The 24,526-nt window shown below is 38.1% G+C and overlaps 1 protein-coding gene across 1 annotated transcript; it reads left to right on the forward strand.

Moving 5' to 3' along the window:
• The first annotated feature begins 2,271 nt into the window (after positions 1-2,271).
• Positions 2,272-24,149, forward strand: LOC127351090 (uncharacterized). Its single transcript, XM_051378265.1, has 5 exons — positions 2,272-2,463; positions 11,402-11,467; positions 11,723-11,797; positions 11,899-12,029; positions 22,424-24,149. Exons 1-5 carry the CDS (start codon positions 2,349-2,351, stop codon positions 22,433-22,435), a joined length of 399 nt encoding a protein of 132 aa, XP_051234225.1. The 5' UTR covers positions 2,272-2,348; the 3' UTR covers positions 22,436-24,149.
• The last annotated feature ends 377 nt before the right edge of the window (positions 24,150-24,526 follow it).

Below are 24,526 nucleotides of genomic sequence, written 5' to 3' on the forward strand. Positions count from 1 at the left end.
TACTTACAGAGGTCCTGAAACAGCATGACAGATAAATGCACTCTTGCCTAACATAATGCCAAATAAATCTTATTTATGCACCAGCATAATTATACACATAAATAAAGACAAAGACTTAAAAACATTACCAAACCATCTAAGAAATCAATGTAAGCACAAGTTGAGTAGACAGTGCAATGGCATTAGTGGACACAATAAACAAGAGAAGACATATGAGGTCAAACCGTTAGTCTGACCAACTTTTATAAGAGTGATTTATTCATTTTCACTAATTACATCTTTATTAATCACTTTTATATTTAAACTGAGTGCTGGTAATTGGTCTCATCTTGCTACCAGTCTGCTTTATTTACCTGAAACTTACTTCTGTGCAGTTCATGTGAGTTTTTCGTATCCAACCATGCAGTTAATTTTGTGCTACAAGAAATCTTGTATCTGGACTATATCCAAACCTACATTTATAATTTAAAAAATATCTAAATAGCCATAGCTTTAGACTTCTTTCATTTTAAAGGTGGAAGGTAAATTGTCACATTTAAAGAATCTGCAACTCACCCCATGAAATGAATTTTTAATGAGTTTTATATTGCATGTTACTAAAGCTAGTCTCACAGTTTTTAAAGTATACAGTGAAAGGAATGAACTCATCCAAATAACTTCAGGTCCCCGCTGTTTTTGTATAACCAAAACCTGGAACTGCTCTCATAACTGACTCACAAAAATTGCGAATTAGGTCCTGATCCCAGCAATTTAATAGCTCAAGTTATCATGTCGAATTCACACAGTCACTGCAGGGAACCAGTCAGCGTATGAGTAACAGTTACAGTTTTTTTTCATGCATACCCAAAACAATGACTCCGCATTCGGAATTTTTCATAAGGTTGTTAGAGTGAAGGAAGCAACCTTTTCAACATAATTCCCCTTATCTTTTCTGATTGCAACATAGTGGGACCATACAATTACAGTCAATTGCCAGACATAACTTAAGGTAATGCTTACGTATCAGATCTATTCAATTATGTCGCTGTAGCATACAAGGCAAGAAGAAGCAAAATGTAACAAGATGGATGGTTTGTAAAAGTATAATTTATCTTTGCCTTAACCTTGTATGAGAACGGACTTAGAAAAGAAAGTACCATCAAAGGAGTTTTTGAAAAGCTAATAGCTAATACATTGACAAACCATCGGAAACACGTCTAATTTATAGCTGAATGGACAACAGTGCGCTATTCTTACAGCTTCAAAATATGATTTCAGTATATCAAGAAGAATAAATCAAACGCTCCTGAATCACTTTCCTCCAGGATGATTGTTTGGCATGCTCGGCTCCTGAGGTCTCAGGCCTGGTCCGTGTCCCTCATCTCTCAGTACCCATAAGGCCAGAGAAGCATTGTCCTGGTCCTACTACAATGTGATCTACCTTCAATAGACAAAGGACTCCAGCTGGGCTTATTCCTCCTTTCTTTCAACCTCCTCCCAGTGACAGATGGGACCAAAACTAGAAAAAATCCTTGAAGACAAAGAAATTAGTGCCTTTTATATGGATCCAGAGCAGCTAGACACCAGGGATGTTTGGCAGGGGTAAGAGAGGAGTTGCAGCCTTTCAGTATCATTTTACCCCTCATTGTTGCAAAAAAATTACACTATAGTAGAAGAGCCATACAATGCTCCAATATAATAGAAAGCTGCCTGACACATTGTTTGTATTGTTTTACTGAACACAAGAGCTGTACACCTCAGTATAAATAGAAAATGCACACAGTAACACATGTATGCTCACTTATACGCATTCTCTTTCTATTATTACCAAACATACATACGCATGCACTCACACACACACACACACACTCACACACACCTCTGTGAGCTAGTGATAACTGCTTAGCAGTGTATGCTCCAACAATTGTCAGACTGCCAGGGCAGAGAGAGCCAGGAAAGGAAGAAGGGGAGGGTGAAGGAGCAAGCTATGAGTGGCACCACAGAGTGGGTACAAGGAGAATTAGACAGGTGCCATGGGGAGAGGTTGGCAGAATGAGGAAAAGGTAGATGTTGGTAAAAAGGTGGTGGGACAGATAACAGCAGAATTGTGGAAGAGGGAGAGATGGAAAAGACTTCAAGATTTCAGCAAATGACAAGACCTACACAGAAGACTGGAGAGAGATGAGGAACTGGAAGGACAAAGGCAGAGAAGGGGGGAGGGAAGGGAGGGGGGCACACAGCCAAAGAAAGGATATGAAAAAAAGGGGAGAGGAAAAAATAGCAGACAAAGTGTGAAAAGGGAAAGAGAACAAAACAAACCATAGAGGGTGAATGATAATGTGTTGTGCAGGCACCTCCACCTCCACTGGATGCAACACTCCCACTCCTTTCATGGTCTGCAGTCTGTCATCAACACCCATCTCCAAGGACAGCACAGGCAGGGCTCCGTCAGTGGCTGTGCAATAAAAACCACTCACGACATAGGTGAGTAGAGTCATTCTCTTGTCTTAATTTTACTTAATTTGCCATAACACTTCACCTCATCTCACATTATGTTAAGGAAAGAGAGCAGGAGTGAGAAAGCAAAGGATGTGATAAGTCGAAGCGGGAGGTAGTGAGAATGAGATGGTGGTGGGATTGAAAAGAGGCAGTGTGTGTGTGTGTGTGTACGACAGATAAACTGCTAATGTCCCACAGTTAACAGTCCACCAGCACCACCATGTGGCTGAAACGTCAGGGCAATACTTCAAAGTATAGAGATCGTTTTTCAATCTCCTACACACTTAAGAAATCATTGAGAACAACACATTTTCACCTATGGACATTTTGTCATTCTCAATTTCTTTTAAGCAAGGGCACAACAACACACACTCTTGTACACATTGTACATACAGTGTACCTAAAGATACATGGACGCCCATTTACACACACAAAAGGTGCACTTTTGGTTATATTTTTCAGTTGCTTAACTTGCTTAACAGCAAACCCAGATACAGCCAGTTGTACAATATAATATGATGTAATATTCACATGCATTTTCTAGCTTTGGACTGGTCCTATCTGGGTCATTACGGTGTATGCTGTTCTGCTGTATCCCCATTCGTCCATGTCAACAGCTGACCTGCTTTTTCTCCCTCCTTCCCTTTTCCTTTTCTGCAGTGTAAAACCATTTAGTTTTGGATGAGACAACCATTCAGTTTGTGGAAAAAAAGATTGCTGCCCAAGTTTAGAATCAATCACATCGACCTTTGGAAACATCCATTTCTAATATGCTATACTTGCTGTAAAGCAAAATTCTCGGATGCCCATCACTACCTGAGTAAAAGTACTAAACATATTTGTCAGCCATACATTTTATATTTTTAGATAAATTATTATATTAACAGTTAAACAGTGTATTCCTTGTATCATAGTTCTGGCTTTCAAATGTTACTCTATTTATTTTTAGTATATTTGTTATGCAAAAACAAAACAAATATTTTTTTATCTACAGAATTAACACAGACCGCTTCAAGTTCTTACGTGAAGCTCTGTGAAAGCATATGTAGAACAAGAATAAAGAGTAAATAGTCTATCACGTTCAATATATAAGATATTTAAATGTGATGACCGTCCTCTTTTGAGAAATTGAATCAAGTCCAAATTGGTAAATTAACATGATGGTTCATTTCTGTGGACCTTAATCAGAAACAAGTCTCAAAGGACTTCGCAGAGACAGAAATTAAACAGATGACAAGATAATACACCAACACCTGCTTCAGAAATGTTAAAAGCTCTCTGTAGTTGCACAAGCGCCATATGTACAGTAGAAGACGATGATCCTGACAGGCTATCACATATGGAGTAAATTAAGTCTATAGGATGTTTTCACCTTTCTCAGCTGGAGCCACCGAAGAATGTGAGGCAACAGTTGTAACACTTGGCCAGAACAGTGTTTCATTGTGTCTGAGTGTCTTACTTCTTATTCCTCACTTCACCCAGGGGTTTTTGAGGGAAAGGATAAATCTATGGGAACAACTCAATCACATTACCTTATGTAAATACCTCAGTCTCCCCCTACCCCCTCTTTTGACCACTATGTTGGCTCCCAGGCCTATGGCTCCTCTGGCACAGAAATGCACATGGGGCAAATTAACATTTGCTCTTATAGTCTGCAAATGGCAGCTCGTGCTTGCCATAGAAATGAAACACTGGCCCATGTAGGAGAGAGAAAGAAAATATTTGAGCGGGGAGCGATTAATAATTCCTCATGCAGAGCAGTAACATTTGCTTTTAGGGGCACTGGATCGACAAAATGGGCTCTTTCAGGAACTTTTGAATCAAAGCTTGTTTTTTTATTTGCAACTTCTTCCTCTATGCATTTAGAAGCGTCACTCAGCACTTTTTATTGACTGGCATTAGAATTATAGGCAGTAAGTACAACATTTCATACCATTCATTGATAGCTGTTCATTTTTGAAGTCAGAATATGGAAAAGGAAAGCAGACCAAGTCGTTAAAAAGAAGAGGCAAGTAGCCTGGAATGTATCTCCAGCAATAACCAGACATTTACAATAGAAAGAATATTTGTCCTAATTACAGTAAGAGCAAAAAGACTTCTTAATGCTGTGCTTCATTATGCAAACATAGCTGTTAGACCACAGTCCTAAAAGGCTTTAAATGCATATAATTATTTGACATTTTCAGCTGTGTAAATGTAAAAGTATGTAGACACTGACTGATTACCTCAAAACAGAAATGCAATAAATGATTTGCAGGGCGAGGGGGTAAATATATGTCCATAGTTTCTCTACAATGTGGTTGCAACACTTATCAGTCCATTAAGGCTGTGATCATTCAAAGGGCTAAATGGGACAGAGTTAGAAGTAGGGAGATGGGACACAACCTCCTGCTGAAACTCCACAGGCACTACAGGAGCAGCACCTTCCCCATTTGCTACTCAAGATGTTTGACTCAAGGCAGAGCTTGGTGCAGATGGTTTTTCTTTGCTCTGCTGTAGTTTGATCCTGCTGTGAAAATATGCTGTCTTTTTGCGCTTGAACAAGACAGACAGACATTTAAAAGGGAAAAAAAGGCACATCCGGAAGTTACAGTTTCAAGCAAACAATGTCCATCTTTAAGTGCCTCAGTGAAAGCTCATTTCAAACTGAGAAAATTCAGTTTTTCAGAGAGCAGGCCCAGTAAATTGATATGATATGCAAAAAAATATTTAAAGGTCTTGGGGAGATGTTATACTAAAAACACTTTGCATTCAGTTCAGTGACTTTGTATGTTCCTTGCCATTTCACTTTAATAATTCAGTGTTGGATATATGTTTCATTAACATCTGCTATATGGTACAGTTTCCACTAAGCCTCAGGACTAGTAGTTACCCTGAGGCATCTTAACTCAAACACATGGCCAAACACCTTGGAGGGGAAGAGTCTAATTTGGCCATTTTGCAAAAGTGTGACATGAGAATCAACTGTGTTTTTGTGGAAAGTTTCAGAATTTACTTTGGTACTTTTGGTCCTGTCAAGATTAACAACAGAACACTCCCAGAGGATTTACAGTTTGTACAGTACCCTGTTTGTGCTTTCATAGTTGAACTAAACTAAAGCTTTTCACTTCACCTTCACTTCGGTGACTCACACTCATATTTTACACCTGTTCTGATGAAATAATAATCAGTCGCAATTCGTGAAAGTGTATCATGTAAATGCATAAAAAAGATGTAATTGACATTATACAGTTTTAACAAGAAAGCATTGGAGACATCTCTGTCACATTGTAGAAAATTGACTGAGCCAATTATACTGGACAAACATTTAAATTTCAAGGATATTTTTTTAGCTACACATAATGATTTACTGACACATTTCTGTCACTAATGCTTTGGTAAGCGTGGTCAAGGTTTTTTTTTAAATTACTTATTCCATTATTAAAATACATTTTAAAATGAACCACAGGGAAGGTATGAAGTGCTCTGCAGACTTGTTTAAGTGATCAGACCCTGTAAAATAAGGGTAACTCTTTTGTTTGCTGATTTACATCAAGGTAGGGTTTGAATTGTTGGCTTAACGGAAACTCAGTTTAATGTACAATTCCACAGTTCAAGAGAGTGATTCTTTTCTTTGTAACTCATGATTCAATTCAGTATATAGAACATTACTGAAAATTCAAAGGATACAACTAAAACAGTTTTTAATAGATATTGAAGGATGTCAGCCCAAATAGTGTTGATCTTACATTTGAGCCTCCAAGGCAGTATTATTAGTAGTGACAGTAGCAGAAATATTTGATACTATGACTACCATAGTATTAATTTAAACCTTTCGATCCTGGCAGGGAAAGGTGTGTGTGTGTGTGTGTGTGTGTGTGTGTGTGTGTGTGTGTGTGTGTGTGTGTGTGAACACGGGTAGAATGGTGAGTTTATGAGAGTTGCTGAGTGGAGAGATAGGTGAATGAGTGAGTGTGTAAGTAAGTATGACAGTAAGACATGATACAAATTCCATTTTGTATACATGAATATTAATTGATCAGCATGTTTCAGGTTCAAGAAGTCTTCTTTGGAAAGATGCTAGTCCACTCCAGTGCTAAGTGAGCTATTCTCTCACTCACAAATTTTAGCTTTATAAAATCAGATCCAGCAAATACACTGTCATGCTCCTCCAGTAGACTGTGACAGAGCCTAATGAGCCATTACAAAAGCAGCTTAACTGTGGTCAATTTCCTTTTGTTGACGTTGTTGTTGGCCTACCTGGTTGTCATTCACCTCACCAGCCAGTCAGGCGTACTCAGCTTCAAGGAGAAGCAGCTCCTTTGATGTTTGGGTCCAATGTTGCCACTGATTAAAAAGAGAAAAGGATATCAGTGCATGTGCACACACCCACTCCCAAACACAAGGCACAATAGGCAGGGCATGATGGAACTTATTCATACCAAAAATGTATAACCTTGATTTACCTGTGTGAAGAGTGTCTTGATCAGAGTGTCTGTCAGAGAGGTCCTCTAACATCACACGCTCTATTTCTTTCAAAACATCAGAGTCGTCTTCATTGGATTCATGATGCTTCAGGAGTTTAGCCTTGAGTGGGGCAATAACCGATTCAGTCAGCTGCTCCTTCTCACACATTACTGTGGGGGCATCATGAGCAGGGTTGGAGAGAGTGGTGAAATACTTTACTCAAGTAGACGGACTGTTACTCTAGTTACATTTTGCTCAAGTAAAAGTAGAAAGTAGCTCTTCTGAAATGTGCTCAGTGTAAACGTTAGGCTACTGAGTTCCTTTTAAAAAAATAATGATTGGGGTTGTTGAAGAATAAATGTTACATTAGATGCAGGTAGGACAAAATTATATTTCTATTTAAAAGACGCATATATATATATTTTATATATATATATATATATATATATATATATATATATATATATATATATATATATTCATTTATTTTAACATATTGTAGCAAGGATCATCATGAACAATGAGTGCAAAACCTGACACAGTAATAGTCTTCCAAGCCATAACAGAGCAGGCATATTATGTGCCCTTGAGAAAAGCTCTTGTAATTAGCATTAGAGGAACCCTTTGTTTTTAGAACAGATGCCCGGCAGCAGTCTAAGCATCTCTAGTGTCAGAACCACAAGTTAATGTCTCTTCTGTGCACAGCAGTCAAAAACATACAACATTCCAGTGTATGTATCCACAACTCTGGTGATTTAGTCGCGATTTAGTCGCATCTAGCATAGTGTTGTCACGATGCCAAAATTATTGTTTTGATACCGATACCAAGTCAAGAATTGCGATTTCGATACTTTTTCAATACTTTTCCTGAAAAGGGAGAAACACTCTCAAATATCATTGCTGTGCTTTATTTTGAAGTCGGGACAAGATTTTAATCATATAGCACACTAATATATTAAACATTTGAACAAAATATGAAATATCAAAATTAAATTCTAAATAAAATTAGAGCAATGACATTCAAGCTAAAAAAATAATAAATTTAACAGCATTATCTCAGTTATCATAAGAAACATAAGAGAAAACATAACTTTATCTTGATTCTGAACTTTGAAAAAAAGCAAATAAAATTTAGCAGCAGTGTCTCAGATATTGTAACTTATTCTGTCAGTTGTGCAACCTTTCCTTTCAGAGGAGAAAACTCAGCCATTGAGCCCATGGCTCCAGACCTCTGTAGCAGAAGAAAATGGAAATATTTAAAATATGATGGTAATAAATTTGTCATAACAGAGGACCTAAATAGTTTTATGTGTAATACTAATAATAACTTGTGACTAACTTAGCATCTCTATATGCAGTGGTCATAGTGATAACTGCTAACATTTATTTAACCATAACATTACCATAATTAATAATAGGAAATAATGAGTTAACCTAATGTTATTTAAGCTGTGATATATGGATTAATATAGGCTAATGTTTCCTGTACTTCAACGTCTGATTTCTTTGATGGTTAACTTTATATTTGAGTCCATAATTTCTTACAAAGCGTTTCACAAATACACCTCCTTTGCGTAGATCTGTGCTCTTTAAATGCTGTAATAACCTAATATAAATAAATCACTGACAAACATGCACATGCTCTGATTATAATCATATAGCCTATAGATCATTTTAGCTGATGTTTGTATGCTTTATTTTAGCAGCTTGCAAATTATTAACGTTATCTGTGAAAGTTGCGTTTTCAGAGTTGTTGAATTAGCCGTAGGCAGGCTATTGGTTAGCCAGGAGGATAATGCCCATAGTTAGCCTACTATTTCTCTAGATAGCCTCGTCAAACTACGGTGGTGCAAAATAGTGACTTCGCACAAAATGAACCATAGCCTACTCATTTGACTTATTTAAGGGCATGAACGTGATCGTGTTATCTTTCACATACTAACCTGTCGGTCTTTAAACTCCTTGTACAACTCGGCGTGCTTGTTGGCCAAGTGTTTTGCCCGGTTCGAGGTGTTGGCTCCCTTTGTTTAAATTTGTTTATAGCACTGACGAAAAACAGGTCTTGACTTACTGGTAGCTTTGCCCTCACTGCAAGTTAGGCAAAGTACTTCCATATTTCACTCCTCGCGTCATCTTTTTCTACCAGCCGTGGACCAGCGGCCACAGTATCACTTGTGCTCGCACATGCAGCCATCTCGCTATAGTGTTTGTCACATGACAGCTGCAGCTTCTTTGCTGCGTGCTTGAGGAGAAAAAACACAGATGTCCATAGGGAGGCACTGGAAGCATGTGTTGCACACACCAACATGAAATACGTCTCTTACAAATCTGGAACGCGGTCATTCTTAAAAGAATCGATACTAATAAATTAAGGAATTGTGACGTTTTTAATTTCCGAGAATCGCGATACTTTAGAAGTATCAGTGCACCGTGCAACACTAATCTAGCAGTGAACTTGCAGATTGCAATCTGACAACCTGGGAATGATAATGGTAGAAACTACGATGGCCGCGAAATTCATTAAAATGGCAAAGTCCTACAGCCAGTGTTTGGTTAGTCCATTCTACACTACTATAGAAACATGGCGGTTCAACATGGCAGGCTCTGTGGAAGGCGACCCACCATGTCTGTAGATTAAAAAGGCTCATTGTAAGGTAACAAAAACACAACAATTCCTATATTCAGGTGATTACACACTAATGAAAACATACCTATGGATATTATATTTCATTTCTGCTAATCAATCCTCCTAAATGCTACACATTGGACATTTCAATTTTCTCTCGCAGCTCATTAAACTTGCAAAGTAAGCAAAACACTGCTATGCAAAACTGTATGCTGTTAAGAAATAATGGTGCAATAGACCTTTTATCACAGCAGCCATTTTGACATGAAATAGTAGGGTAATCACAAGTGTTACCAATGATTCTAATAAAGGATCTGTTCCACTTTCCAGTGAGCCAACATACAGCACCCTGACTTTGTCTGACCTAAATGGAAGAGAACCTTAATTAGTATAATATACACCACCTGTTTACACCATACTATATGATGTGAAAAATGCTGTTGTGAAAATGTCAATTGTTGCAAATAGATAATACAAGCAAATAAATACAAGATTAAAGTATTGTGCTCTGTGTTAGGGCTGAGCAATACAGTTTTATTTGTTGAACTTTCTGTGCAGTTTGAGGAGAGTAGTTATTAATTAATTAATTAATTCAATTCAAAATTTGTGGAGTACAGCCATGTTTGCTTTTCAGTAAACAAAAGTCCAGCACAGCTGAAGAAGTGCTCACCTGCAGCAGTGGCAGGTAACCCTTCAATTAGTTCTAGTCTGTAGTGGTGGGCGGATCGATCCAAAATATCGATATATCGATCCAACCATTGGTATTGATATTGATCGATACCAGTGTAATGGGATCTATACTTTAGTTTCTGTCCTGTCCCCGCCGCTGCGGAGGAGACCTGTCTGTCTGTCTCTGTGTAAGTGCCGCAAATCTTGCGATATCGCCCACCACCATTAGCCTGGCATCGGCATTTGCAAATTAGTCTGTAACCTCTCTGTTCATTTTCAATATGCAAGGCACTCGCAGGATAAAATGCTTCTGGATGCAATTGGATATAACCAATCAGAGCAACAAAACTTCTGATGTAACATAGTTGGTAAATTAAACTGACCAAATCTACGGAAGTATGGCAACCACATATTTCTTATCAACAAAAGCTTAAAGTGCAGTTGTTTGTTCTTCTTTTGGAGAAAATATACCATCCAGGTTGGTTTATACTTCATGAAAGCGGATTCAACAAAAACAGACACACATCAATGGCGGCCATCTTGGTTGTGTACAAAAATGCCTCAACAGCCAATAATGCCACGCTCTTCTGTATAGTCATCATATAAAACCCACCCCATAGGAGATAAGCAATTGTGATTGGCCCAACTGGATCCAGGAAGCGGGGGGAATCGTTTGCATGGGAGGGTGGCCAGACACATCTGCCAGTGCAAATAATTGAGCCTGCAGATTTGTCTGGTTGGGTTCAGTAGATCTGTCTTTTCTGAGATGCATGCAAGGTATCCACCCACCCCTAGTATCTTGTGACATTTTGGACCTCATTGAAGGGAAGAATTTCTCTTCATCTTTTGATTGCAGTGTGATCTGGTACTGCCATTGGTTGTCATTTGGCCAAGTCAAAACCTAACATAGTCCAACCTCTATTGTGAACAATACACATAACATTCAAATATTATTATATCGAAGAAAAATTACAATTGGGCAGCATAGTTCATCAACACAAAGAGGCTTCCTGGAGCCCCTCAGCCCAGGGGCAATCCACCTCCTCAGGAGCAGCCAAGGCTGATGAATCAGGTGATCAAACACTGTCCACCATATATATTTAATTTCTAGTCAAATTATCTCATTAAGATATACTAATATAAGATATAATCATATGACAAGGGACATGTTTTTCATCTCAGGTCCATCTCTATCCTCTGCTCCATCCACTGTGCCCACTGTCCTCTCTGCAACCTCAGCTGTACCTGGTAAGTTAACAACAAAACAGCCTTTAATTGCTCAGTGCACTGCAGAACATACTGAGATGAATATTTTTTCAATATAAGATATAAGATATAATCATATGACAAGGGACATGATTTTAGACAAATCCATATTATTTCAAAACTTCTCAAGCAATTTTCAGTACTGTACTTTTTTATTTAGAAAATAAGCTGCATCGTTTTCAAGTGTAATATGACTATAACATGGCTAGCTTTTGTTTTTGTTGTTTTTCATCTTAGGTCCATCTCTATCCTCTGCTCCATCCACTGTGCCCACTGTCCCTTCTGTGTCTTCTGCAACCTCAGCTGTACCTGGTAAGTTAACAACAAAACAGCCTTTATAATTGCTCAGTGTACTGCAGAATGTTCTGAGATTAATAATTTTGTCCAAAAATATTATTTTAATTTCCCTGTAGGTCCTTCATCTGCGGTCATCGAGATTGATGTGTCTTATTCAGCATCCAGTTTGGAGCAGGGATCAGCAGCTCCACCAGTTGACCCAGCTGAGTGTCCCTCTTTCCTGTCAGACTCAGAAAGGACTGAACAGGTATTAAGAGGGCCCTCGCCTATAAAGGACACATTCACATTCCCAAAAAGACACATGGCAGTAATAGAGGGCCCCAAAATCAAATTTTGCTTAGGGCCCCATGGAGGCTTGGGCCCTGTATATTACAGTATATATTTAACTTCTGATGGCATTCCACCTCCTCTTATACGATCCTTTAGATTAGTTGGAGGATGCGATTTCTGCAGGCATATATGATCGACCAGTATTTCTCCCCATTGCTTGGCATTTTCCAAAAGCAGCACGTGATAGCCATTTTTATGTATCGTTTTTCCCTTCTGCCTTGGGAGCATCTGTTGTGGTGATTAAGTTTAGCAGGTGGTATGCACATCTTTGATGAGGAGGGAGTTGGTATTCAAACCCACTGTATTCTTCCACAGGGCTGACTGTATCCTGATTGATACCTGAGACTCTTCTTCATCGGATTAAACTTCTTCAGACTGTTTCTGTTCACCAAAATCACTAAGGGCTCTATTTTGCACTTTACTTTTTTGCAATTTACTTTGTACACTGGCGCTTGTATAATTCCTATTTTGCACTTGACGCACATTGGAATTTTCCCTCCACCGATGCATGTCCTTAAATTAGGGAATGAACTTGCGCTCCGGGGGGGGGGCGGTCCAGCGAAAAGAGGAGGTGTGTTCTGGCGCAAACGTTCCCTGGTGTTATTTTGCTGTTTCAGAAAACAATTCCGCCACAGACCAGGAAAAACCTAGTCTAAAGTCAGTGGCGCTTATTCAGATGCTATTTTAAGGCCGCATACTTGAGGGGATGCACCTGAGAGGCAGCAGCAACATCGCCACCTGGTCAAGACGGGCATTAATACTTTGCCACATCCCGGACAGCTCCCGCTCCAGCATGTCAAACCTGGTTTACTGCAGGAACAGGTGGTCCTCCGGCGTGTAGTGGTTCTGGATCCTCTGCACCTTGGTGTTTGCGCTGCTCCCTCCTCAGCTGGCCCTTGACAACTGCTTGGCCTGTGCGCACTGCTCCTGAGTCCAGGTTCTTCTTCCTGCTAAGCTGCGTTGTTTTGATTTATTGTATGGCTTTATGATGATTTATTGATTTATTGTTACATTTATTTCATGTCAATAATGTCACTTCTCTGTATTTTACGGCCCTGACGAGAACGTCGGTCTCCTCGGCTGTGAACCGCTCCTGGCGTGCGCCTGGCAAATCCGCCGTTATAATAGCAATCCGCCATGGAACAAGCGCACCTGCTTTTAAAGGGAATGTGAGATGACGCTCTGATTGGTTTATTGCACGTTACGCCCAAACCACACCTATGACTAATGTAGCTACTTCAGACCAACCCATTTTAGATTTGCACCGTGTGCAAGAGTCATTTATCCGGCCGGCATAATAGCAACAGCGCCCGAGATCTGCCCACAAAGCTACTTGCGTTTTGCGTTTGATACTTGCGTTTCAGATCGGCAAGATAGGGCCCTAAATGCCTTGATAAAGTTTCAGCCGCCGTCTGTTGTAGTTCTCACCGCAGAGTGGTGGTTATCAGTACTGACAGTCAGTGTCATCAAGGTCACCTGCTAGAACATCGACCTTTTGCCTGCAAGTACAGCAGATCGTCCATAGTGTGGTGTCCAGCAGTCAGTGGTGGGGCCACATAGCTGACTTTGCTGAGGCATGACGTGAAAATCTCCTTCATTCTAGTTGCAGAATCTTGTTTTCTTGCACAGAATGTGGGTCTGAGATTTACCTTGCACTGTGGATTCAGAGATGACAAAAGTTCCTTGAATACAGGTTCCTCAGCAACAGCAAATAGATGAAGACCATACAAAATAAAATTAGTGATGAGCTTGTCAACGGTTGTCTGGGAAACTCATCTGGCTCCACTTATGTTCGTCATCAGATATCTTTTCCTGCTTGCTTGGGATTTTTGCATCTCCAGTGTACGCTTCCTTGCTGCAACAAGGTCAGAACAGACTGCCAGTTTCAATAGATATTTTCTCTGTGAACAAAATATGTATTTATGCACAGTATGTATATTTATAAATTCCATCAGTATTAACCTAAAGAGAAACAATCATTAACCACACAGTTACTGTACACACATGCACAGCATTTAGTTCTGCATTGAATAAGTTTTAATAAGAACACACTGACATATAAACAGAAACAGTAAATCCCTCATATACCTATTTACATTATACTGTATAAAGTACACCAACAATGACTATACAGTGGATGCATGTAACTTTTCATTTTACATTTTTACCCACATACAATCATTATCATGGTGCTTCAGACGAACACCAGCTAAATCCAGTGTCCACTAGAGTCATGTTTTATTTTGTGTATTACATCATGCCACCAGGTTGGTATTTTCGGAACAATGGGCATTTGTATTATGGATAATGGGAAGAATAGTAAAATTACTGATTTTCAAGCATCCAACAAAGTACAAGTACACTAAAAATAATTTCTACCACCCCTGATCATGAGTCAAAAGTCACAGTTAATCCTCTGTGTTGCTCTTGTCATAGTCTTTTCAAGTGTTTTTCTTTTAAAAAATCTTTAGTCTTGACTTGTTGCTTACAAGAACTGCTTCATCAAGAGCAAACTGTTTAGAGTAAGTTGAGTAATCAAACTCCATGACAATGGCACGAGCCAACAGACATGGAGCAGCAATAACAAAAATGAACGATGGCAGCAACAATTGCTCTTTTTAATCCATGTAGTGTGACATAGTAAAAGACAACTATGCTCTACTTTAACCTAACCCTAACCACTACTCACAAGGCGGAAGAGAGCGCCCTTCCACCCACCACTGTAATATGGCAAAGTGAAAGAGGAATGCTGTTGTCCGTGCTGCACGGTGATATATTGGATCTTTCTCCTGTTGTGAAAGAAAGAAGAGAACATTAACATTAATGTTTTAATTGGGACGTAGTCTGCTATATCTCTCACTGCAAGAATCTATGACACTATGACTGCCACAGTGACCATATCAAGACACAAGAATATCATACAGTCTGCTCTTCTAGCAGTGTTGGATCAGATTACTTTGAAACTTAGTTACTTTGGAATACAAATTAAATGGCAATTTTTTATTTACTAATGTGATCCGTCCATCCATCCATCCATGGATTACAAAAAGAAAATGTTGTCTAATCTGAATACTTTTTTATTACTTCAAAATCAAACACTGAAAACATTGCACATTTTCCAAAAATCTAGAGTGACTTGTTTTTGGTCATTGGATTATGTAATACCAATTACATGTAATCATTTACAACTAACACTGTCTACTAGTTTGACGTAACATCACTTTCTGCTATATTAGTTATATATATCAGCTCTGCATTTTAAGGATATTATGATCATTAAAATTATGATTTTTTTAATTTCTTAAATGTTAGAGTTTTTCTTTAATTCAAATTATTTCACATCAATAAGTATGATTTATGCAGTGATTAAACTGTTATATCCATATTTAAATCACTTTAACAAATATGCTTAACATTTACCCCCAAGACACAAAACACACACAGTACAGACACTTTTTTTAAAACATGCTGCATAGTATTTTCTTCAATCAATATATCACTAATTAATTAATTCCTACATTGATAGTCTTCTTGTTTTTGATTCATCTCCTGTGAACTGCTAAGAAACACACTGATTACGCCATTCACATTTTATCCCTTGTAACAGGGCTACTTTCTCAAGATTTTGTTTAGTTTAATTCATTGTTTAGCTTGTTCCGCACTCAAATGAAGCCTCCAATCCCCTTTGTTTCTTTTCTCCCTGTCTATCATCTTCTGCTTTGTTATTCGATTCAAATAAAAAAAAAGAAAACAGCAGATGAGTGCTTGAAATATCCTACTGAGACTAAAGCCTCATTTCCGATGGTGTCCTAGAAACATAAATCTCATTATAATTTCCAACATCAAGACAATCTACTTTGGAATAACACAAAATTATGAGTAAAGCTAAAAAAAGATTTTAAAATAAACATATTGAGAAAGCCAAACAACTTCAAACCATACATATGCATGGGGCGCCTTCAACAAGATGAAGTAAAAACTCTTGGATATCAGGCAAGAAACAAATAAATACATGTTAAAATCTTTTGAAACTTTGCAACAATAATTAACAATGTTGTTTTACTGTCTCAAGTTGGACCCTAAGAGGAGGACAATGTTTTTGAACAATTGCCTGATTAAACACTGTGGAGTGCCTTATTCTGACAACTGCTTCAACATGTGAGCTAAACCACATGTATGGACACAAATGCAAACAGTCATAGAAGACTAATGTTTGGTTTGTAAATTAATCTAGTAAGGGAGTGCAATAGACAACAGTACACAGTTTCAACCATTATTTATCTTTACCTCACAATCACAATGAAGAGGGCAGTATTTTCTCCCTTGACATACCTTCTTCCATAATTATGCTTTATAAATAATGGGAGCTCATTACAACCCCAAAATGTTCTTTATTCTCCAACCAAATCCTTATTATCAAGTTGCCGGAGCCTTAATTTCATTTCCGCTATTGATGAATGTGGAGTCACTGGGGGTGGGAGGGAACGGAAGCAATTTTGATACCTCATCCAATGATAATTCCTCTGGGAACGGAAGACCACAAAGTGATAATGCTAATAGCAGTCTTTTTAGCTGATCACACAAACAGCCAACAGCAGCATACGACATTATAATACATTTCAAAATCTTCCATTTTCTGAGAGGAATTCCGTTTTTTAAAGAAGAATTTTGGTTTAAAACATTCAGAAAACTAAAATTATAAATACAACTTTAAGAACAGTTTTGATGTCATGTCAAAGAGTGTTGAGTTGCAGAGATATCTACTGAAGTTAGCATGCTAACCAGCAAGCATGGGCCAGTCCTGTCTCAATACAGCACATTGTACCTCAAGAGGCAGTAGTGAGTCACCATATTGTTCATTCTGCCCTTAGTCCAACATGAGAGGATGAAGAAATAGAGCTGAAGATGTATCTAATAATGTTATGACCAATAATGGAAAGGAAAGGAAATAATAGGGATGTTAGTCACTGATACTGAATGTAGAATGTTATGGTCAATGGTATTTTATGAATAAGAGTACAGATGGGACTAATATACTGTACATGGATAGAGGCAAGATGAGCTCACTTGAACTGATAAGACACAGCTGCCCATATCATTATATGTTAATGCAGAGGTGTGCATGAGAGACGGTTTGTGCATTGTCAGCCAGAAGGCCTTTATTATGTACTTTCTGTAGGAGCAAAGTCATCAGTCTGATCTCATATTAAGGGACTGCCAAAAAATTCAGGTTTTTTAAAAAAAAAGGTTTAATATATATATATATATATATATATATATATATATATATATTGTGTGTGTGTGTGGTTTTGTTTCCATAGAATACCTGTCTTAACATCATCCACAATAAGTTTTTTTACATTTTCTTTATGCATTGTATGATGGGACAATTAGTGTTCGCATATTCAAAGGTATATTTATTTTGCATCACTGTACACTTGAGTGAGTATGCTAAATGGTGTCAGTTTTCCAGTATAAATACACTACATACTTGAAATCAGGTTACAGTATGTAGTATGTATTTTGCACACTGAGTTGGTGTTGCCAGGGAAACCCTGGCTAACACATGACTTTGGTGTTACTGCATTTATCTTTTTCTTGAATATATAATATTCACGTACAAACACAATCAGTGATTACAGCTGATCCAACAAAGCCTTCAGCTGGGATTTTCCCTTTAGTGTTTTTGGTGGACAAATCTGGAGTAAATCTGCCCAATAATACTTTGGTGTGTCGCCAGCTGGAGAGTTGGCACCTAAGCACAGTCAGTCCAATAAGCAAATATTGGCCACACAACGACAGTGGATGAAAACCTGTGAGGATTGGCAGACTGTATATTTAATTGTGAGACAGGATACCGGATGAATAGATTAATGATTTGCTATTTTCACACAGTCCTTGGAATTTTAACAATCTCCTAGTGTTTTTTCCCCCAGGCTTTGTTTCAGAGCTGATGGCACCCCTACAGAGAATACCCTGGACAACAAGATCCTTTTGTGTATTCAAAACCACATGTTGTACACTGCTGTTGGCAAACTGTACTCATGAGTCCTACTAATTGCATTGTTTTTGAACAATTGTCTAAAATCCATATAATTCTTGATCAATCTTTATAGCATTTTATTATACAAGCAATGTCAACTTCACATAATAACAGTAGAAATACTTTTTGAAGGATCCAGTTGATCTCATCTTATTTATTTCAGTCTCATGTAGACATCTGGTCTGTTATTTTATTGTATGCATTTGAAAAGTGCAAATGTTGGCAGTTACAAATTACAAGTTAGGTTTCAAAAAGTTCTACATGTTACTAAGAAATGACTTAAGAATCCCAGTAGCAAAACAAAGATCTAAAACAGATAATATTCCTGTATGATCAATGCAAACATGCTTTTAATAAAAGCAAAAACATGTAGGCTGCTACACATTACAGTTTCAATCAGTCACAGACCAAATAGGGTTCCCTTATAATAACTGCAACGACTGAGATAATGAGATATGTTGCAGCTGTTTTGCCTCAGGACTAAATCATGTTTACTGCACCGCCTTTACTCTGTTCTTAAAAACATTATGTGTATTCAATGTGTGCAATAACCCCCAAGGTTAAAATGTATTTAATCTAGTATTCTTTCCATTTTGTCGGGCCATCGGGCCTGAACAATTATTTCTGAAAGAATAACATCTAACCTTCTTCACTGCCACAGTGAACTATTATGTGTTTAATGTTAAATAGTATAAGATTAAGAAATAATACATAAGGAGTGCTGTACAGTACCATTTTGGCAGTAGTGTTCAGCAGATGTAGACAAAAAGCCAAAAGCTGAGTGTCAGAATGACACCAGTGCCAATATCCCATTGCATAAAATAGTCCTATCCTCTGCATGAAGTAATACAGTATCATAATGAGACAGATGAACAATTGAATCTCTGAAACCTTTCAGGGCTTGAGATAATTTTAAGTGACTTAATGGTTTATTTATTTATTCAGTCATAATAATGTATTATCCATGGGAGTAATGGAGCTTCATCGGTCCCTGCCACCCCCTGGGGCAACAGATGTTTCACAGCCCCATATGGTGTCTTCATTTCTTTCATGGTCTCTTCCTGTCTTTCTCTGTAATCTCAGAATGTGTTGCTTTCCTGCTTTTACATAGAATAATGTAATGGGTCCACTAAACCAATTTAGGGTCAATGGATTTCAGAGGCCAAAATGAGATACATCAATGAGGTTGCTGGTCACAGTCTATGAAATTGAGTGATTCGGGAAAAATCGCAATATTGAGCTACAGCCTCTATTATACATCGAGAGAAGCCAATTTAGGTGGTTTAGATACCTTTTAGAGAAGACCCCAAGCACTTTGCAGGAGGTCTAGGCAACTGGAAGAAGACCAGTGTAGAGACAGAGGACACACTGGAGGCTTCATATCTCCCAGTTAGCTTAAGAAGAATGCATGTGGGCTATCCCATTTCTACATCGACACAGACCTAAATTCGAAGCTGAAAATCAATGGATGGATAGAATCAGGAATAATGTGACACAAAGACCCCACAAAGTCATGAGTAATTGGGGTTATTTTTTTATAATATTGTGTCTGGTCCTAATTGTGTTCTTTGACCTGAGAAGTCTAGGATTTTACTTTGATGTTTCCTACAACAATAGCATCATTATTCAAGAGGAGAGTGATTTTTGTGATTGTTTTTTTTTTGTCCGTCAGTGATTTTGGCCCCTGGTGTCTTCAGTGAAAGTGCCAGGCATTTTCAAGCTCAATAAAAGCTTAGCTCAGGGAGAGAAGTAGTGCGGATACATTTTGCAGCTGATTCATATTGCATAAGTTAAAAAAGGCTGTTCAAGCAGAACTCAAAAACAAATGCAAAACACTTTAAAGAAACAAAAGGAAATGTAATAAATGCAAAAGAAAAACCTTATACTTTAGGGAGTTTTACAAATTCTTACACATCCGCACTTCACAACCCTATCACCAGACAAGAACATCGATATTGGATGAGATATTACAAAAGCCTGGAATACATTTGATGACAAGTTTTTAGCTTCGCCAGCGGCATAGCTCTAGGGATAGCAGTGTCAGTCTGTCGGTTGGTTGGTCCACCACTTCCATCCAGACTGAAATATTTCAAGAGTTGTTGGATTTGATAGCTTGTCATTAAATATTATACAGACATTCATGATCCCCAGAAAACGAATCTTTCTCATTTTGGTGGTCCCCCGAATAATCCTCCTTCTGACAGTAGAGGTCCTACTTCTAAAGGTGCATTAGCCATATATCGGTCGCTGAAGCTATATTTTAACTGGACTTGGAGCAGCAAGTACAGCATCCTAGTCTACATCTTAACAAGGTGCCAGTCTGACTATAATAAGTACACCAGTATTTAGTCCTCTTTCATATTCACGTTTGGAGGATAGATATTAGTGGGTAAAAGCATACATACAAAAGGTTTGATAGATAGATAGATAGATAGATAGATAGATAGATATTCCTTTATTTGTCCCACAGTGGGGAAATTCGATTTTATGTGTGTTTACTAATAATAAATGTAGCTGTAGTGGAGGCAAGTGGTGTCTATGTACAGGAAATGTTGCTGGTTTGTGGGTGGTACTGAGAGGCCAGGCTGTAGCTAGATAGTATAGAGTTGATGGTACGGTATACTATAATTAGTATATAAAAAAGTATTTGGCAAACTAACACAAATTATTAGCGGGCTGGAGTAGTTCATTAGGGATTTAGCTTGGGAACTAAAGGCTGTCCAACACCTAATAGTCACTGACTTTTGTCTTGCACATGACCCGCACTGTGCATGTAAGCATAATTGTATGTGACTTCCTATGTGTAAATATGTGCACTTTGTACTTGAATAGCAAAATATACATGATACAGCTGGATGCTCAAAAAGCTAACTTTTCAAGGGTTTTATTATTATTTCAGAGAGTAACCCCGAATCAAAAACAATGAAGTAAAATAAAACATTTCAACTCTAGGTGGCTCCAAAATGAAAACGTCTTTTACAATTTTCTGATGTCTCACTTGAAATTGATCCTCTGACCAAGCTTGAACTATTAACACAAAATAGTTATATTATAGTATGTTGCCCTTCCAGAGGAAGAAGGTTGGTTATAAACTAGAATAAAAAAATAATTTGATTATATAGTAATCTCACAATCCAATATCTCTTTGATTGTTGATTGTTTATTTTATGTCTTTTCTATTTATAGAAAATTTATTTTTTATTGCCTGTTTGCACCGTGGGTCCGAGAGGACTGTAATTTCATCTGTGCTTTATGTTGTGCATATAGCATCTTTAGACAAGAAAGCTGACTTGACTTGATCTCCCATACACACACATTATCACATCATTACACTGTGTAAATATAAACCTTATAAATACCTACCCAGATGTGGCACAATATATAACAGACACAGCCACAGGAAGCCCACATTTCAACCCACAGTGGGCCCACACAGGCCCCACAAAGGCCTGTTAGCCGAGTATTTCAGAAACAGCGTTCAGCACAAATCTTTCAACATTACACACAGTACAAACTACAGAAAAATGAAGTAACAGACACAAGAGAGCAAATAATGGCACTGTGTCAACAAAAGAAGCCAGCTTCAAGCCTGGCCCTTGAGAAAATGTACAATATAGGATGAATGGAAAGATTAAAGTTGTTCATCTGCATTGTTTTGCATCCATTAATTTGCTCATTCCTCTGTGTAATATCCCTTTTATTTACCTGATTATATAATCCTTTCTAATCTTAGCATGTATTAAAATGCTTCAATTAAATTATCTTTTCCTATTTATGTGTCCAATTATAGCATATTCAAGCCCTCATATGGCCTACTCCCCTGCGCTTTCTCAAAATCAGGAATCTTGATTCTTGTTCAGGTCCTTGTTTTTGCTTTTTATATGCATAAAGCTTGACGTCAATGATGAACAAGTTCAAAGTTCATACATTCACAGCTGTCACTGAAGCACTTGTTACTGCTAATACTGTCCCTCTGTCCTCAGTCAACGTCATCTTATATGGAAGTTCATTGCATTCAATCTCAGAAACATTCAAATGCTCATTTACAGATTTCTGACTTGAACTCATGTCATTCATCTCCAAGTTTAACAATGTAGTCTTTGTTAGCTGTCAGCACTGAATATACTCTCCTGTGGAATGCTTCTGGACATAGTTGCAATTGCCTTCATTTTACACTAGAAATGTCCTTGTTCCGTCATGCAATAATATTACCTACTATTGTTATGTTGATGACACTCCTAACCTAACCTTTCTTTTCCCTCTGGCAGTACACAGTGTGAGGCATTCATTTGTGCTACACTGACATCTCTGAATGGATGCCTGCCCACCACCTCAAGCTCAGCCTTGACAAGAGTGAACTGCTCGTCTTTCACGGCTGCTTCTGCCCTCTGCAAGATCTTTCCATCATCACTAGCATCTCTACAGTGACCCCTGCTGCCTGTCAACAATTTCACTGTAATTCCTGACAACCAGCTGTCATTCATCAAACATTTGCCATCACAACCACAACTCACACCTATACACTTTCACTCCACATCAGCCAATTCAGAGCCTCACTAGAAACTCATCACCTCCTAGCTCTTTGTCTAGACTACTACTCCCAAACACCTTTTAGACTGTGTTTCATATGAGAAGCTACACTAGTGACCTCTGGGTGTGGCCAATAGACCAGTGGATGCAATTCATGGGGAACAAGTGACAGAAAAGACTAATAAATTAGCTCTTACTCACTATCTATGAAAAGTAAAACTCTTATTTCACTGAGGTTACTTTATTAATTGCAGACATCTTATCACATGAGTGCTTCCTCTTTGAGAAAGTGGAGCCTAAGCTGAGCTGTTCTTTATGAAGAAGTGGTATACAGTGCTGCCAGCTTTTGAATAAGCTGAGATAGGTGATGAACCCTCACAGAATTCACTGTGTTATGCAAGCACACTGTCAGCTGATGTCTTTCAAACAATAAAGGTGACTGATAAAAGGCTTTGACACAAAATTATGCCCTGAAACCAAAACTTAATTTTGAACAAGTATGTACATATAGAAACCTTTCTTTACCAAGCTTGTATGCTCCTTCTTACTCATCCTACTTTTGTATTGCATTTTTCTGTGTTTTTTAGGATCATGTTCCATTTAGTCTCTGCTACCAGGATGGCTTTAACCTTATTCCTTTTCTCTCATCGCCTGAGGCCAAAAGGTAAATGGAGGATTCTATCAGTCCAAACCCCAATGCTGCAAAAGGCTTTCAACTCCACCAATTGAACTCACACGCAGCAGAGCTGTCAAGCTAAGCTGCTGAGCCATGTGAAGGACCAGTGAGGGGGAAGGAAAAAGCAGACGCCATTACTGTCTGTTTATGCCAACCAGAAAAGGGAAGAAGGGAAAAAAACAGGGTCATTGAGCAGAATTGAAATTGTGCTGTGATGCAAACAAAGAAAGCCTAAGCTAGGAGGGCTATCATCGAAACCTCATCAGGTGCAGTAATTTCACTGTGCACTGGTTTGGTCAATTTAAAGGTGTTATTAGAGATCCATTATTTTCAAAATGCTTAAGGTACTAGGTGCATGTGCCCATATGAGAGTGAAACTTGCCCTCAGTTTGAGGTATAGAGCTACATTACCTAATTCCTTGTCACAATGTGTGTTATGGTCTTTTAGTGTCACGAAGGGCTATTGCTTCTCATTTGTCTGGACCAAGAGTACCCTGATCAAATTGTGACCATTTCTTTGAGAGTAGAAGACTTGCAAGTGTAACCAATTGCAAGTAATGGCAGCGTAACAGTAATGGGCTCAGCCTGCTTTGTTGCATCGGTAGTGTTTACAGGCCACTTCACAGAAACCAAGTGAAAGAAAGCTAAGTCCTTTAGACTCAGATAAAATGACATTGCTTTTGTTTGTTGAAACACAATGGTAACTATGAAAGGATGAAACGTTTCAGTAGAAGGGACCACAATGGTGAGATAATATTGTTTAATCATTGATGACTCTGAGGATATATTAAAATATATATATAATATATTAAAAAATCATGCGTGTTCTAAACATTCATTGTACTTTAGTGTATACTGCAAATAAACACATGACATACATTATAGTGAGTCCCTGCAATGTATTTCAGTGTTATGGCTATTTGTGTATTGGTGGGGAGATGCGTCAATAAGTTCTGCAGTGACCACTAAGTTAAAAACAGTATACAAATGAAAAAATAAAATATTCTGCAGATAGGCACAAATTTGTCATTTAAGGTATGTGAATAATTCAAGAAAAAGTTTAGTCAGCACACTGCTTTTCATTGACTGTGAGAAGCAATGTGTGTGTGTGTGTGTGTGTGTCTGTTTATTTTAACAGTGTGTTGCACGCCCAAATCTAAAATCA

This window comes from Dicentrarchus labrax, unplaced genomic scaffold (assembly GCF_905237075.1).
Source record: "Dicentrarchus labrax unplaced genomic scaffold, dlabrax2021, whole genome shotgun sequence".
NCBI lineage: Eukaryota > Metazoa > Chordata > Actinopteri > Moronidae > Dicentrarchus > Dicentrarchus labrax.

Excerpts from the sequence above, each read along its gene's own strand:
- LOC127351090 (XM_051378265.1), top strand. The coding sequence starts at position 2,349 with ATGCAACACTCCCACTCCTTTCATGGTCTGCAGTCTGTCATCAACACC. Across the intron at positions 2,464-11,401 it reads AAAAACCACTCACGACATAG|GTCCATCTCTATCCTCTGCT; the intron begins GTGAGTAGAGTC and ends TTTTCATCTCAG. Across the intron at positions 11,468-11,722 it reads TGCAACCTCAGCTGTACCTG|GTCCATCTCTATCCTCTGCT; the intron begins GTAAGTTAACAA and ends TTTTCATCTTAG.